The following is an 18,524-nucleotide window of genomic DNA, read 5'->3' on the forward strand; positions in this document are numbered from 1 at the left end:
CTAAAGAATAATGTGACTATCAGCATTCAGATTGCTTGCCTATAAGCCTCACTTTCACTGTGCAGCTCTGTCTGCCACCGGGTACGTTCTCCTGGAGAAATGAAGGCTCAACTTACAGCACAAAGGAAGCATGTCAAACATTTTGCAACCAACACAGAAAGAGGATAGCACTTTTGTATAAAGGGAACTAGATACAGACACAGGCGGATTACGAGAGACTGGGTCCCTGGGCATATAGAAGCAAAAGGCCCCACCATCTCCCCAAGGAGTAAGAAACGGAGACTTTGTGGTGATTTCGCATCTTTTTTATTGTTTTGCATCTCTCTGTAGTCGTTTTGTGTCTCTCTGTCTATGTTTTGTTAGTCTTTGTGGTCATGTTGTGTCTCTTTGTCATTGTTTTGCCCCTTTTCCCTAGGTATTTCTTGTGTTTTGAGGTGGTTTTGCATCTCTTCTTAGTCATTTTGTGTCTCTTTGTGTCTCTGTAGTTATTCCGTGTCTCTTTGCAGTTCCTATGCATCTCTTTGGGGTCTTTCTGTGGCTCCTTGTGGTCATTTTGAGTCTCTTCCTGGTTAGTAGGTATTAATTTGAATGACATTTTGCAGTTGAAGTCCATCCATGGATACAGTGTTCAAACTGGCTTGATTTCTTACAAAAACATGGAAAGAAAGCAATGAGCAATGAAAGAAGAAATGGCCGCAAAAATTTGCAAGAAATTAATAAAAAGAAAAAAATTAATTAAGAAAATTAGTAAAATAAATAAATAAATAAAAAAAATAAAATAAAATAAAATAAAGTTAAAAACAAACAAACAAACAAACAAACAAGGAAATGACCTGGAAGAAGTGCTTAAAAATTCGAATAATTCTGTCCCATAATTTTAAGTACGTAATAATATTAATTCTAAATATATATTTTATAAACAGCCTTTTTCTTTTTTCCCCAATTTTAGATCATTTTCTAAATCTATTAGTTTTTTGCAACTTGTGGGACATTTCTTACCAAGTTGCTCACTGCCTTTTTTTCCCCGTGTTTTTGAAAGAAATTGCACCAACTTTCTTGGGGCTCAGAGATTGAAATACTTGCAAAAGGTGTTTGAAAGCAGCAGTTTGAAAGTGACGTTGCTTCAGGTTTCAAAGGGTTAAAGTGAGGCCCTGTTTATTCCTATGAAACTTGCTCATTAGGGCATGGAGCCAAAAAGCTTTGACTTCCTGGGTATCAAATTCCTGCATCGTTGGGCCCATAGAGCAAGTGCACAGACGTTTGCGAGCCAAGTGGCTAATTTCTGATTTAGCTCTATGTTAATTTGAAAGGAGGTAAAATTATTTAATTCTGTGGCTCTTCTAGACTTTGGAAATGTTGTTGAACTGAATGGATTAAATTACCAAAGAAGCAGAAATGGGATATGGTGGAACATCTAAAGTGACAGAAACAGGAAGTATTCTGGTTATCTTTGCAACAGCGGTGCCGCCACTTGGAAATGCTTGAGGGGAAGAGATGTAAAGAAGTTGTCTATTTCCACTTTAATTCTTGCAGAAACACAGGTATGGTCCTTTTGGAATCAGCCAGCTACAAACCAGCACCTCAGGAGTTGTATCTTCTGGTCACACTGCAAAGGTTGGTCTCCACTGAAATAACAAGCTGCCGTATTTCTCTGTTTTTACATTTAGTTTAATGGAGCAGCACAGTCAGCACTGTCTATGTCTTCTGTGTAAATATAGTACGTACCTAATGAATTATTCTGAGAATGAGGTTAACTAGAAAAGAGCTAATTACTGAAACCTGACCTCCTACTCTTACGTTCACCCTCAAAGATACACCCTGTGACCTCCACCTTTACTGCATCCCATCACCTGTCCACTCTCTGACCCAGCTGTATGCCCCGTGTCAGCAGCATGTAAACCGGAATACGGAAAGCTAATACTGTGGTATGTTTTACTGTAGCTGATGCATCATTAATGCAGAAGGATGCTCCCTGCTGGTCAGCACATCTCCAAGAGACCTGTCAGGGGCAGTGGAGATCCTCCAAACGGCTCCTGAAGCTGCTTCAATGCGTTCAAGAGGAAACATGGCAAATAGTTTGGCAATGACTGTGTTTGTATTGTGTGGGGACCAGTTTGCACCATCGGGCAAGGGATAAGGGCACCATGGTATCATGACAGACATGAAGCACACCAGCATATACACACATGCCAAGGCCTCCAGTGAGTCAGACTGTTATTAATAGACCCAAACAGCAGGTGCTGTCACTCTGTCTATTGCTCACAGCCAATTATGAAGCTCTGCAGGTGTGCCCAGCCAACCACACAACAGTTAATCCAATATCCGTCCCCTCTTCTTCTTCTTCTTCTTCTTCTGTCCTTCAACCTTTGCTCTCTCTTCTATATATATGTCTACATTTAGAAGCGCGTGCCTTCTCTCAGACACACAAACAAAAGAGGAAAAAACCCAGTCATGGAAATGTTATCAGGTCAACCTCCTCCTGTGGCTAGGACTCAGTACATCAGCTCTGTCTCTCAACAGGATGGAGAGAAGTGGAGGTAAGAACGAGGTCAATGGTATTTGAAAAGGAAAGGAATGCGTAGATAAATGAAAGGCAGCAAAACAGCGTACAAAAATACAGGATGCCATTCAGAACATACAGTAGTCCTGCACAAGCACTTAAAGAGGGGGTTAGCAAACCGTAGTGTCATGCCCGCAGTTCAGTGTTTCTCATTACATCCTGTCTGCTGCAAAATGCCAGCGGCTGGGTCGAACTGCAGGTGAACGCCTTACAATGTTTATCTGTGATGCTCGTCTCCCGTCGGTCCACCTTCCTGCCTCCCTCAAAGGGCAGAATAAACATTCAAAATGTCTTCCACTCAAGGGTTCCCTGCTCGACTCACGCCTGCTTCTGTTTGCAGAGTTAGGTGGAAATCAATTTAAATCCGTGACATCATAGTGAGATTAAAGATAATAAAAAACATTTCAAACACACCTGCCTGACTTGATCTGTTTAATGACATAACTCCTTAAAAACCTCTAAAATGTTAAGTTCTTGGAACTAAGAAAAAAAAAGCCCTGTTTAAAGGGAACCTTTTTCAACTCGGACACAATGTCCCCATGTTTTTGTGTCTGTGTGACTAATGGGAACAACATCTGGTCCAGTTTTGGTCCAGAGACAGCGCAGTGAAACTGGCGTCAATTTTCATCCACTAAAGGAGTTTGTTTTTGCCACTGACAGGCTCAGATCATTACTATAAGTGCCTGACAACACTATGGAAAGGATTACTCCCTTTTTTTTAACCGGAAACAGCCCCAAAATCACCATCATCAAACCCACCAGACTCCATTTGAATAAAAAAGAATTTTATCAGCATAAAACATGCGTCATTCAAAGTCGACAGAATCAAAATGAAACTCATAAAAAGCTGTCTTGGTTTGTCTTTCCACTGCTCCAACAATCAATCAACAACATAACTTTGCTTTGGTTGAAATAAACATGCTGTTTCTTCACATGCTAAAATGCTGTTTCTTTAAATGGAGTCTGGTGTGTTTGGCACTGAAAATTTTGCAGATGTTTCTGGTTGAACTCTAAAGGCCAAACACACCTGCTGCACACAGCATGCGTCAAAAATACATACACCCCTATTATTTTCAATGTACAACCCCACACCAGCAGCAACTAGACGCACGTCAGCGCTCCTGGACGCATGAATCCGCTGCGCACGACACCATAGTCTCTTACACAGACGCCGATGACGTCAGCACGCTGGCTGACTCTGTCGTCTGTGGACATTCCCATAGGAAAGTTGTAATAGAACTAGGGCTGGCTCCCAGCGGCAGTGATGTGATTAGATCCAAATCCGTGTACTTCCGTACTTCCTCGACCAACGGCTGATAAGCTTTGCCTTACACCCACCCACACCGGAATTGCTGTTCCCCAAATTGTTGTCCGTAGTACAGCAGAAAAGGAAGTGTTCAGTGCATCGCAAGAGATTAAAATGGATATGATTTCATTTGATTCAGCTATATTGCAGAGCTGCAACGTCTCTGTTACATGTAACACACGTGCCGCACCTATGGCAACGCCGTCACGTGGTCTGGATATCCCCGTCCATTTCTATTACGAAACGAAAGACGAATGTCCCCAGACTCCCATTCCGAAGTAAGGGAGGTTGGTCACGCGAGACTAATGACGCCACTGTCCTATTTCCAGCCTTTGCAGCCCCTGCAATTAAATGCGTTTCCCCCCTCTCACTCTCTGTTTGTACACACCAGCTCCCATAGCAGCTCTTGTTCTCTGCTCCTGTGGCAGCTCGACTCCTCTCCTCACCATGGATGTATAAAGAGAACTCTGCAGCTGTTGCCGTGTCTCGTGTGTCATGACAAATGCATGAGGAGAGACTCATTGTTGAGGTCGAAAAAACCCTGAGCTAAACGACCCACAATCCCGTTGTTATGAAGACAATGGCCTAAAAGATACTTCCTGGGCTCTTCAGGTGAGAAATCAATTTTAATTAGTGGCCCTCCACACGTGATTTTAGGCTCATGCGGAGGTGGAGGAAGAACAAATCTTTCAGTTAAAGTACTTTGCATGGTCGTCTGTTGACGAGCTGCAGCGCAACACGTCATGCATGTGTAAAGGGCGGCACTTGATGTGCTTCACTTGACACGCAGCGGCAGCACCAGCGTGTTTTCAGCTTTACTCTTACTCTTAAACATAAAAGTCTTTCTCTGTGAGGATCCTTTCCATAGGTTGACAGTGGTCAGCTCCTCGCTCAGTACTGGACCAGTTTCAAAACTGTTGTTCCTGTTTATCACTTAGAAACAAAAACAGAGCAAAATAGGGTCCGGATCTGAAAACACTGAAGTTACCCTTTAAACTAAACGACTTAAAACATGTAATCCTTCAACTTAGTATAAAGCCTGTAAATCACCAACACTGGAGATAAAATTTTGTTCAAGAGAGAAAAGATCAGTGTCTAATCTGTTAGTTTAGTCCTGTGTGTTGTTCAGCATCACTTTGTCAGGTTTGGTTCAAATGCAGCATCACAACATACAAGAATATGAGTAGAAAAGCTGAGTTAAAAGAACAGGTATCAGGTGTTTGCCTGCGTCAAGAAGAAACACACAGTTGAACTCAAAAGGCCGAGTGGAACGCCATCACTTACAGGTAAGCACACCTATGAGCTAAGATCAGTAGCACCTGCTGGACACCATTTTCAAACACATTTAAAAGCATCACTGAGCTATAAAGTTACTGTTGTCACTCCTTCGGTCACGTCACACTGAGTTACACACCCTCGCCCACTCTCCTGTAACTTATTATTATTGCTACATCAATACTGTGTACTTCATCACTGCTGCAGGCATCTGTTCTACACACTAACACATGTACAGTCTCTGAGCGTCACTTGGCTCCACATGTTGGTATAGTGAGGAGGTTATGTGATCCACACATGTACTACAGCAGACATGTTGTACTACAGTATCAACACACATCCGCAACTTCTCCAATTACCGTGTCTCCTCTTCGCTACACCTCTTCTCCTCGCGTTTCAGCCGTCCCCTCTCCAAGTGAACATGACGGGCTGGTGGAGATAACAAGAGCCTGTGTGTGTGTGTGTGTGTGTGTGTGTGTGTGTGTGTGTGTGTGTGTGTGTGTGTGTGTGCTGCTGGTTATTTCACACAATACATGAGCGTAGCAGTTAGATGATGAAAGGTGTGCGTGCTCAGAGTTGCAAGCGGATCTTTGTGTACTCTCGTTAAAAGTTTAGAAACAGACCAGACAAGAAGTCCAGCTTTTGTTAAGAGATTCAAGTCCAACGCAGTCAATTAGATAAATCAGCCAATGTTTGAATGAACGAGACGTTTCATTTGTCCAAACTCCCAAACCTCATAATAAGCACTGATACTTTAGATAAGTTCAATTATCTAATCAATTATCGGCTTTAAAACCAGCCGCCAACGATTTGACCAGCTGAGTGTCAGGTGACACCATCAGCTGGCTTGAGTCGAGCTCAGACCGGCCAGTTCACACCGCTGCAACTTTTCACCGCAACGTTCTAAAACGGTTTCATCTCGGCACAAATCTTTGGTCTGAACTGGACTTATATTCTTTTCAGTTACCATCCACCATCGTGGAACAACCACATTAACTGTGGAAAAACAAAATGCAGCGTCAAACCACTGCGCAACGAAAGCAGGAAGAGGGCAGCGCTTTTGTTTTCCTTTGTAGCTATCGGCAGCTATCCCCATTTAAGAGATTCATGTCTGGAAAGAACCAACGCAGTCAATTAGATAAATCAGCCAATGTTTGAATGAACAAGACGTTTAATCTGTCCAAACTCCCAAACCTCATTAATAACCACTGATACTTTAGATAAGCTCAATTATCGAATCGAATTATCAGCGTTAACACCAGCTGCCAGCGATTTGACCAGCTGAGTTGCAGATAACACCATCAGCCGGCTTGAGTCGAGCTCAGTAATGGCAGATGGTCAAACACCCTGGTGGAAAACAAAATGCAGAGTTGACTGTGTGTTGGGAGTTGCTAGCCTCTGAGGGAAAAGGAAAAAAATTCGGTTGTCTTTACAACCGTGGCACAAACTGTAACAACGGAACGACAGAAATGCCAGAGGGGGGGAAGTTAAAAAGTTGTCTGTTTCTACTTGAAGCTGCTGTGTGAGTTCAGTTGCATTAACTGCAGTTGCATCTAAAGGAAAATTAGAATTACCATAAAACTTTTGTCAGTTTAAAGAAGTAGTACTACATTACAAACATAGGCTACTTGAATCTGTCTCCACCTGTGTGTTTTTTCTGGGTCACATCCTGTCAATCAGTCGCTTACAGCACCACTTGCAACACTGTAAACACACACACACACAGGTGATCTTGTTGCCTTCCCAGGGGAGGAGCTGAAATGCTGAGGCAGAGAATAACTCGTGCCATCATATCTCCATTCCTCATTCTACCTCCAAACACCAACAGGACCGTGAACATCACTACAACCCCGTTGTCACAAATTATTCAGGCGACTATTATTTCCTGTCTAATGAGGAAACCCCATAGAGTTACAATATTGAGTCACACATTTTCTCACAGAAAAGCAAGCAGGAGCCGTCAAAAAGTTCAAGAACCCGTGTGGAGAGTCTCTCTTTGCCTCTCCACGGCTGAGTTACGACATTCATGATGAGCCTCTCTACAGGCCGGACCTTTCGGTGATAAATTGATGACCTCAGCGTAAGGCTTTAACAGACACACTGCTTCGGTCTGGGCTAGTCTAGACACATACTGCACTGGATAAAGGGATACACACACTGCCAGAGAGAAAAGCCTCTGTCTCCTGTGGTGCTTTTTTGTTCCGTCTCTCTCGCTGTCGTATCTCCTCATCTCTGTTATCCTCTGTAATTACTCTGTCCGCTCCCTTTTTCATCAGATGCGGCCGTTGCCGTGCGTGCTGCTTCGGCGGCCAGACAGAGGGTGGGAGGAGTAGTGCAGCTCGGCGGTGGAGAAGGTGGAGGACGAGGAGTTGGAGGAGGAGGAGGAGGAGGTGAGTCCGCAGGCTTCGCAGGCCAGAGCCAGCTGCCTCAGGGCATCCAGGGAATCCATCTTAGCTCCTCGCAGCAGATCGCTCTGACCCTGCAGGAAGACACAAGTTTGACTCATGCATGCAGTAGATGTGAAGTAGCATTTGTTTTACACACTGTTATTAGCTGGGACTGTTTCCTGGTATGTGATTGGCAGGAGTCCTGGACAACTGCGGACATATTTACCAACTGATTTGAAGCTGCATTCACTGATTTTTTTTTTTTTTGGCGTCTTGGGGGCAACAGAACAAGTGTTTTTGCAGAGTCCAACATTCACTCTCCTCCCAGCTCTGAAGAACATATCTGTCTCTTTGACTGCTAGATTTTCCACTTTGTTCACCAGCTAGTGGCTAACTTTGACCCAATCCCAACAGTCATCAGTCATTAACTACTTTTCCATTTTTTTACTTCAATTGCAGAAACAGTCTGGTGTCACTTTAAAGTGTTTTATGTGACATATTCAGAGTTGTTTCGTCATCATCCAATTAAAGTAGAAATACTAATATTCCATCCCACATGACTGACATTTCACTGTCTCAGAGTCGCAGACACTTTTGGTACAGTTTCACCTCATATGATATGAAGTAGCCGACTTCATTCATGGTTCTGATGACGGCGCCTGTTACTAACACGTTCGTGGTTAGAGGTCCAGTCAACTCAACTCAACCAGCTTTGTAGTACTGGTTGTCCAGATGGCCAATTTTAGGGTTAGTCAAACCAGATAATGAGAAGATATCCTGGGTAAGTTAAACTGGGTTCGTAGCACAGGCCTCACATCTGCAAGCTGGGAAACCTGAACCTCAGACAGCTGCAGGGTCGGGTGGTTCCTCTCTGTGATTTTCTCACCAAAAACAACCTCCATCACACACTCATCCTTTCTTTGAATAAATAAATATTAATTATAACAGTTTAAGAATTTTAGTTAAGGATATTCCACAAAACTAAATCCTGAAAACAATTAAAAATAAACGTTTACATAAACATGCACAAAGCTGAATAGCTGCCTCATGTTTTATGTCAGGGATCCAAAATCAATATATCAAAATGTTTTGGTGCTGAGTGAATTTAACAGCCCCTAAACAGGTGGGTTTATTCTCTTTTTTTCTTTACATCAGGACAGCAGATCCATCTGGAGTTTAATGCAGTAAAAAGAGGAAAACTCTACCGTTTAGATTCACTGCAAGAAGCACTTGAGCCAAAGCTAACACGGTGGTCTGTCACGTCAAATTAAATTGGTGAATAATGTGAGTGCTTTATTGCAATAATGTGTAATTGCAACAGATGGAGGCAATAACAGGAAGTGCCTAATTTAGCAATGAAAACGATTAATTTCCATTTTGAATTTGCTACGACAGACTGCTGTTAGCCTCAGCTGAACCGTGGAGTGCGTTTGTGCCTCTTTGTTGTGTTCAACTTGAACTTGAACTGGTGAATAAAAGTGTAGATGAAATATCAGATATGTCACAGTTACCATGAAACAGAGGGAAGAATAAAAAAGAAAGGTAATTAACCCCATTCATTCTGAGAGTTCTGATATCTTTATGAGTACCTTGAGGACAGTGATGTTCCAGGTGAAACTCTCCACAGCTTTGCACTGCTTGCGTCCCTTCAGTCCCTCCTTCTCCCCGAGCCGAGACAGATCCTCGTGGAAGTCCATGCCTGCAAAACAAACACAGAGGGGAGCTTTGCGTCAGTTTACAGAGACGAGGCAGGTGTCAACAACTCAGATTCAGGTGAGATGTAACTGTCAGGAGTGAGAGTGATTTACTCGACTTATTTTTGTGAGTCACTCAAAATGTCTGGAGGCAAATGTCAACAACACGTCTTGATGGGTCGATACTGGATTTACATATTTACGCTGAGGTGTCACCCTGCATGACATTTACATTGACAGATAAAGGTCAGGAGAGACGCGGTCTAATAATGCACAGGTCTGACTGTGCAGACGGCGTCACACTGCTGCGTTACACCTGGAACTGCTCAGCAAACAAAGTGTTAATGCAAGACAGAACTGTGAGGTCTTATAAGTGCAACTTTACTGTAAACGACATTTCAAGTGGAGATTCTTTCTTTAAAAATGCGTCTCATCTCAAAAAGTACAAAAATGAGAGCACCTTTCTCTAATTAGAAATCCATACTGACAAACGTATGAGAGTGTCAAATCACCAGCGAGCACTCGTAATGTTGTTTACTGACAGATCCTCCGAGGAGTCGCCCTCATTAAGTTCGGCTGTTTGATGTTTCCAGTCAGATTCGCTCATTTGGGGAATTTTTAGGATTTGGGCATATCACATACTGCAGTGGTTTTATTCATGAGAGCTCATCAAAACCATCTTCACTCAGTTCATTAGCGCCTCGTGTCATCTCATCCATTCATCCATCTCTCACTTTACCTTCTCTTTGCACCTGGGCGATCCTCTCCTGAACGGCATCCGCATTCTCAATCAGCTGTTTCTGGGCGGCGATCATCTGCACACACAGGAAGACAGTTTGTGTTTAACTCATTCAGCTTGTTTAAAAGCAAAGACTGATCAAACCCACAGAGCTTTTTATTGAAATGGTACAAAGAGTGGTGAAGTTTCCAAACAATACCAAACTAGTCCATACCCATTGGCAGCTTTGTCACCTTCTACCTATGCCAGTCCTCAATGCCTATGTGCAGTTTCACATAGATTGACCACGTCAGTGAGTAGAAGAACGTGGGACAGACACACAGAGTTTTCGTCATTACATAGTAAGATACGTCAGGCTAAAATTAAGGGAAATGTGTGATTTATTTCATAATGATACGTCCATAAACTGCATCAGAGCTGAAATGATTAGTCATTTAATAAAACAGATCAACAGGAACTATTTCCATATTATTAATTATTATCATCTAAGTAAGTTTTCGAGCTGTTCCTGTAAAGTTTTACAACTCTGATGAACATTTTTCACTCCTGTCTCCCATTTTATTGACCAAAGAAAAATATCAGACAGATAAACAGATAATTAAATAATTAGTGTCAGCCCTATATTATGTGTTTTATCTGATTATTTCAAGCAGCTTTTCTTCACTTTAAGACGTACTTCATGCTGGAAAGAGGATGGCCTTTACATAAAACTGGGCTGTGTCTGCAGTAGAAAGAGGTATAAAACCTACAATTACCAGAATGCACTGCACCAGACCAATAAACACTCCCACTGGTATAGTGCCATAATGTGAGCTGATCCATTTTGACACAGGAAACAAAATGGCAGGAGTCTTGGTTCATATTTAATCAGCGCTGCCTAGTTTTACTTTTTGATGCAGGTAGGTATAGCTGCGGCTGAAACAGCTACGTGACCTGCCCATTATAAGAATACGCCAAGTCAGTGTTTAGCTAGCTATGAACTGTCTGTTTCAAAGAGAGGCAGTTAAAGTCAGGGTTACATTTCGTTACTTATAAGCTGAATCACGTCTTTATATAATGAAGTCAAATGTGGATTATTGCTCCGTTTGTCCTCATATTCGCTCACTGTAAGTTCAGATAACTGTGTGTTGGTGGCTTTGTCTTGTGCTGGTGGTGGGCGTGGTTTGTCGGGGCGTATGGTGAACACTACAAACAGAATGAGTCTGCAGTTATACATGTCTTGTTTGATCTCTGCTTTTTCAGCCTCTGTTCTTACAATACAGGAAACAGTATGGCGCCACTTCCTGTTCACAAATTCTCATATTACAGCCAAAAAGTGCACTAAAATATGTTTCTGAAGACATTCTAGGTGAGAAATACATAATTCAGCAATATAATCTTGGTGTATATTTTATCAGCACTCCCTAATTTGATCAGAGTTTGAGAGAGAGAGGCTCTTATTATCATCAGTTACAATTACCCTGAAAGGAATGAAAGGTGTTTTTTGAGGGAGTGAACAAACACTTCATTATAATCAAAACTTTTGTGGAAGTTTGTGTTAAAAATTCTGGCCGGTGGTGGAGGAGGGGAGGAGATGTTTATGTGCAGCTGAGATTTTCCTTCTGGTTGCATTTATTTGTCAGTTTGATAACCATCAACTTTTCTACCACAGTATCTGGTTTCACGGTATTAAAGATAAAAAAGATACCAGGCAAATTCCTTGTATGTGAAAACCTCCCCTGCAATAAAGCTGATTCTGATTCTGAAGTGCAAAAGAACAAGTGGGATTGATTTGATTTCGAGTTGGACGGCAACACAAAGCATGAAGTCTGTTTTAAATAAAGACTGAGTGGAGAGAAGACTGGCTGCAGGGCAGCAGAGGGAGATGAGAGAGGGGAGTGTGAGATGACTAAGCCTTGTGTGTGCGCCCAGAAAGGCTGAAAGAGGTGTGATGTACGACTGGAGATCACACCAACTGTGGCTTCCTGACACTGACCTGCTGGGCTCACATTTGCTGGGTTCACACTCAAACATCATTAGCTCCACTAACGTGCACAGACACGTCGTGGCAGTCGGAAAGAAAGCACGCTCTGTGCTGAGGTGTGTGTAGGTGTAACAGTGGAGCACTGAAACAGGTGGGAGAGATTGGTCCTGATCTGATGCAAGAGGAGATGGAGTAGGAGGAGACACAGCTGGCAGTCAGTGTGTGTATGCATAGTGTGTGTGTGTGTGTGTTTGAGGAGGAGTGTGGGTGACTGTTTCATGCATGTCACCTCAGAGTGTGTTTCTGCATATCTAATGCATCAGGACACTCAGTGCTACAGCACCGGGTGTCACATAACAACATTTTAAACTTTCTGGAAACATTTTGACCAAACTAGAAAATAAATTAGAAAAGCAGTCGACGTCTGAATGAACTGAGCTGAGGAATTTACACATGGTGTTAAGGACCCAGTTTTACAGAGAGAGCTGTCGTCCTGTGATGAAACAAAACACTTGAATACAGATTTTAAACCACAAGGCATGGCCAGACTGAAATATATATTTACAACTAGATGGTTATGAATGCTATTTCACACATTTGCATTTAAACGAATCAATAACTCATGTTGATCATTGTACCTGCTTAACATCAGCATGTTAACATTGTCACTGTGGGCATGTTAGCATGCTTTCATTGGCATTTAGCTCAAATAACCTCAGCGTCTGAGCACAGTTTCACAGAGCTGCTAATGTGGTTGTAAACTTTTATTGTTCTTATCGTCGGCATAATCACACAAGCCAACAATGTTTTAGTCTCTTCCTCTGTACTCTCTTGATTTTGCCGCTCAGCCTCAAGCCCATTCATCCCTACTGAGCATGTTTCATCTGTTGAAGTCCAGATAAAACGGCATTTCAAGAGCATCTATCTTCACTATGGTGATGTACTCTCGAGAGAAACAGGATCAGCAGCCGGGATGTAACAGTGATGCTGATATTTTATTTTTGTGTCATGCACACAAACATGTGCCCAACCCTCATGGGTTTACAAGACACCATTACAATGGCGTTGGAATTATCAATCTAAAGAACATGTTAATTTACTGCTCTGTCCTCAAACAAAATGCTCTGCCTTCTATCCTAGACAGCCCGCAGAAAAAGTTCCCCTTCTGAAACAAAAGCAACATAAATCAACATAGATAGGGGTCATTTTACTTTAAAGGACATCACTTATGTCTTCATATACAGGTCAGTTAAACAAGGAATTAACCTCATTCTCAACTTCACCTAAATTCTACAACAGACAAATCCTGACCTCCTCTGGAGGGCATTGAACCTTCCAGTCTCTATGGCTAATAGTAACGTTCCTGAGGGCAACTGTGCACACTGCGATCTCTGTCTTTTGTAAAGGTTATACTTCACGTAAGGTTTCACACTGTAGCTGTGTTATATGAGACATTAAGTTTTGGTTTTTAACCATATGTCAACAGAACATTCTTCTCCAAACATGAGAAACATTTCACTCCTGATCTCCTGAATATCACAGATTAACCTGTTGTGGAAAATAAATGACAAGTTGTGCAAATAAAATAAGGATTTTAACTCATTAGCCCGGGGGTGACCATCGGATATGACAAAGTACATATCTTTTTCATTATCAGACATCCTCACAAGTCTGTTCCAGAGTCGAAGTTGACATTTATGCCTGATGTCTGGAGGTTCCCATCCCACATCTCCACTAATGGCCAGGACTGAAGTGGATTTATGGAGACCCAGGAAGGAGTGAATCGCTCTATAATGCATCTGACTGAGCTAAAAAAAAGTTGGAAACAGAAGGCTCCCTGGAGCAGTGACCTCGGTTGTGTATTCTGACGCCTCTGTCCCTCAAAATAATGGAAATGAATGTGTAAACATGTAAAAGGCCTGCTAGAAGGTTAGAGCCAGCACTCTACTGGTCATGTACACCACTGCACGAAATGTTGCCTCATTTGCGATGCCTCACAAAGGAGATAAGGGTGCATACACTGACATCTCAGGCCAAAACCTCCTTTTTCTCTGTCTACATGTCACACTGAAAACAGAGCTTCTGAGCATCTTCACCCTGTTCACCAAAGGTTCATTTTCAGTGACCTGAAACAGTTTGCATCTGGACTAGACTCACAAGTCAGTCTTTAGACGCTTTGCCTAACTAAAGACTGATGTCTTTCTCCCTGATTTTGTGTTTAGATGGGCGGATACAATTTCAGAGTTTAAAAAAACTCCCTACATTGCAGAACCAATAGTAAATCTGCAGGGCGGTCCTTCGGTGGCTCGCTGAACTCTTGTGCTTGTAAACATAGTCCAACTAGAAACACGTGTGGCGGTACAAAATGGCTCAGCCACGCTCGCAGAAAACGCCGTCAAAGTTAGTGGATGTTTGTCGCGTTTGCGGCGACACATTCTCGCCAACTAAAAGAAACAAACATAATCTTTTACAAGGCCATGACTCATCCGTCCGGCCGGACTATAGAGGGAATCGCCTTGTTGTTTGTGTGTGTGTATATATATATATATATATATATATATATATGTATATGTATGTATATATATCACATTTTTTACATCACTGTATCACCGTTTAGACTAATCCGATGTTTGTAAAGTCTATAAACACAATGATGGAACAAACATTACTATTTCTGTGTGCACGTTTAGCTGGGCTAACCGTTAGCTGTTAGCCCTGTCAGCCGTTAGCAGTGTCTGTAATAGGTAATAACTCATTAAACAGTCCGTGAAAAAAATATCTTTTCCAGCGGATATCTTAGTTACAACATGATTGAGCTAGCAAAGCAGTTTTGGGAAATGATGATGTCTAGAAAGCATCAGTGGCTGCAGCTGACAGGGACAGCTAACAGCAGCAGCAACGTTAACATCAGGACATCATCTGTTAAAAGCCTCCCGTTGTCAGATACGACATGAAACTACTCAATCATGCTGTAACTAAGACATCCGCTAGAAAAAATATTTTCTTCACGGATGAGCACACGTTTGATAAAACGGAGTTAAATCTCTCGGCATCCATTTTCAAGCTCTCTGTGTGTTTGTTTCCTTGCGGACGAGAAAAGGAGGAGCGCACATTTCCGTGTCCTTTTAAAAAATGCAAGAGGCGTTGCTTTGTTGCCGGCCGTTTTCGCCGGTGTGTTAAACACACTTTAGAAAGGAGTGTCCCCAGACTATCAGAAGGCGGAGATCTCTGATTGTCTGGTGGCGAGACTACATCTGGACAAAAGACCAAAGCACAGAGACAAAGCTATGTTTTAAAATACAGCCCTGCACTTGTAGAGTGGACCAGGTGAGGTCCTGACTGTGTCCACCAACAGGAGCAGTATCCATCAGGGAGAGTGACACAGAGCCAGTCCTACTCTCCATAGCTGCTGAAACAGTCCACTGTAAAAATGCCTCGTGCATAATGTGGAGCTGTCACAGATACAGCTCTCCTCAGAGTGAATACATTCTAGCCAGTGGGCCTGTTACCACGGTATTTTGGGGAAATGGGACATAAGGGGGCGGCAGTAGCTCAGTCCATGGGGACCTGGCCTTGGAACCGGAGGATCACTGGATCAAGTGTCCGTATGGACCAAACAGAATGTCTGCTAGCGTGAATGGGGACTAAATGATTTAATCGTGTGGCTCTTAAAGATTTAAGAAATGTTATCAGACCGAATGGATCAAATCCTGATCAGTCATTTTACAGGGGCTGTGACACTCATAAAAGTTTTCCCACTGCTTTACAGACGTCTAGTCACAATGTTAGTGTATGGATTAAATCTTTTTGTGTCCAATGGCGCCCCATGACGGACCTGAATGCTGTAGTTACATCATTTGGTCACTACGAAAACTGGATTCAAAGCCAGCCCTGTTCCTGGGGGCTTGGGCTACAAGTTGCAAACTAATTGATGGTGACGCCATGATATTACTGGATGGTTTAAACCTACGTAAGCACGTCATGTTTTGTTTTACAGGAAGAAAACATGATTAGATTTTGATATAAGAAGAAGGACAAAGATGACTTAGTTTTTCTTATTGGTAGCCTATGTATTATCAAAGTGCACAAAATGAGCGGGGAGGTGATTTCAAAGGGTTAAAAAGCATTTTTAATTTCATCTCGCTTCTTAACGTGCAGTTTTCTACAGCAGACGGCTAAGACTTCACTGAGACAGGAGTAAATGGTGCATCTGTTGGAGACTAATTTCACTATTTTTAACAACTCTTTTGACAACAGCGGAGCTCTAAGGTACAAAGACAATGCCAGTTGGTAGGAATAAAATAAATCCATTTTTTGGTTTGGGTGTTTTTACAGAGTTTGTTGACAGTAAGACGAAAGTACTGTCAGCTTTATTGTGGCATTCAAAACTTTTCCAGGTGGGGCCTTTCAAATCAGTGACAAGCACAAGACATTTGCAGAAGAGCTTTCTCATTATTTGTTTTTTTAAGTTGATGTCTATTTTACAATTCTCATCTTTCAAAATGTCGAAGTCAGGTCTCAAAACATCATAAAAAACTCCTTTAATTAATGCACATGTGGGTGAACTCTACCATTAACCTCCGCCCTTGTCTCACTCACCGTGTCGTAGGCAGTGAGCAGTTTGCGTGTCGGCTCTGAGAGGTTGACCAGAGCCTCCAGACACGGGTATCCCTCCTTCAGCACCATGGTGGCCCCCATGGGTCCCTCGGGGCTCTGCAGCCTGGTCGCCAGGCTCTGGATGCACTGCTTCAGTTTGGCCACCGTGGGGAGCCCACACTGCTCTTTGAAGCTGGCGGTGGTGCTCTGGAAACAGTGAGACGGCAAAAGAGAGAGATGAGGAGGAAGAGGAGGAGGAAGAGGAGGAGAGGGGAAATAGTATTAGATCAGATGTACAGTTCCGGCTGTAAAATTAAGCTGGGGAAGGTCAGAGAGGGTGACACACACACACACACACACACACACACACACACACACTCTCCCATCCTATCCGCTGTCATCTGCCGTCTCTCTTGTGAATTAAATCAATATGGCAGTCATTGCCGCTTTTAATCCAGTGAAATCAGCCTTAGCTTAAGCGCATTTGGCAAAAGAGAAGACAATATGGCAAAAATGTGGAATGGAAAAATCATTTCAGCATTTAGAGGTTTTCCTTTTTTCAACCGCTGCAGGTGTGTGTCAGGATGCAAAAGTGGGCTTGTTAACAGATCTGACAGGGACGGAAAAATAGGAGTCATGTGTCAATCTGCTGAAATGCCATTTTGGGTCACTTCATAATGGAGGCAAAAGATCTGTTCCTGCACATACAAGCACTAGAATGCAATTTGCCACCTGGCACAGCTCCAACTGGACTAGTGATTATCACGCCCCACCTGTGTGGAAGTGTGTGTGTGTCTGTGTATGTGTGTGTGACGGACAAACAGCAATAGAGGCATGATGAATAATAACAGACTGTGGCAGATGAGCCCACAGCTGGACTCATGGCAGAGAGACAGAGAGGAGGAGACCAGAGTACAAGTCAGAGGGAGAGGACGACGGTGAGAGTGAAGCAGGCGGATTAAATGCAGTTTGTGAATGAGTGAATGTGTGTGTGTGTGTGTGTGTGTGTGTGTGTGTGTGTGTATGTGAGGGTGTCAGGGTTGGGTGATTCATGAGATGATAGGGATTTATCTCCCGACAGAGAATTTGATTTGCCGTTTATACTGAAGAGGCTATTCAGCTACTGTGGGAAATGTTACAAACCAGTGAGCCGGAGTGTTTCATGGTGATAGCTGAGTTACATCAGTGTCATGGAGTATCTTTATTTTTCAGATGACTGAATTTGCCAAAATGAGAGATTTCCTTTCAGTTAATTAATCCATAAATCTACACTACATGGCCAAAACTATGTGGACACCCAAACATTTCACCCACTGCTGAATGTGGAGGATCTGATTACAAAGCCACGGTTGTTAAAGGAATAGTTTGACATTTAGGAAGTGGTGGAGGAAGTAATCCCCCTGTGTGTCAGTACTGTCAGCAAACTGTACTTTAAAGAAGCAGTCTGTAAGAATTAGAGCTGAGGATTACAACAAGCTGAAACTCCCCTGGTTAGAATTCCTCCAGTGTTCATTGTTCAGGAGGTTCCCAAAAAGTTGTCATCCGGTGAAGATGTTGCACCAGGGTGCCCATATTTTCAAACACCAAAAACCAGGACTCTTAAAATGGTACTCTGCCGTTTTATCAAAAAAAATTTAGGTAGTGTGTGTAAATGAACTGTGGTGAACTTCCCTCCTTCCATCCATCCACTCATCCATTTTCATCCGCCTATCCAGGGCTGGGTTGCAGGGGCAGCAGGCCGAGCAAAGCACCCCAGACGTCCCTCTCCCCAGCGACGCTTTCCAGCTCCTCCTGGGGGACCCCAAGGCGTTCCCAGGCCAGATGAGATATATAATCCCTCCAGTGTGTTCTGGGTCTGCCCTGGGGCCTCCTACCAGTGGGACGTGCCCAGAACACCTCAAACAGGAGGCGCCCAGGAGGATCCTGATCAGATGTTGAACCACCAACTGACCCCTTTTGTAGCGAAGGAGCAGTGGCTCTACTCCGAGCTCCCTCCGAATGTCC

General features: G+C 43.0%; 1 protein-coding gene across 1 annotated transcript in view; it reads right to left on the reverse strand.

Annotated features, from left to right (window-relative positions):
• Positions 1 to 502: 502 nt before the first annotated feature.
• Positions 503 to 18,524, reverse strand: part of plcl1 (phospholipase C like 1) — a 138,190-nt gene continuing 120,168 nt past the window's right edge. Inside the window, exons 9-12 of the mRNA XM_049593956.1 lie at positions 16,524 to 16,727; positions 9,962 to 10,037; positions 9,118 to 9,227; positions 503 to 7,620 (exon numbers count right to left, since the gene is read on the reverse strand). Coding sequence (XP_049449913.1) covers positions 7,414 to 7,620; positions 9,118 to 9,227; positions 9,962 to 10,037; positions 16,524 to 16,727 — 597 coding nt within the window. The 3' untranslated portion in view covers positions 503 to 7,413. The remainder of the gene's footprint in view (positions 7,621 to 9,117; positions 9,228 to 9,961; positions 10,038 to 16,523; positions 16,728 to 18,524) is intronic.

The sequence above is a fragment of the Epinephelus fuscoguttatus genome, linkage group LG13 (genome assembly GCF_011397635.1).
Source record: "Epinephelus fuscoguttatus linkage group LG13, E.fuscoguttatus.final_Chr_v1".
Lineage (NCBI taxonomy): Eukaryota > Metazoa > Chordata > Actinopteri > Perciformes > Serranidae > Epinephelus > Epinephelus fuscoguttatus.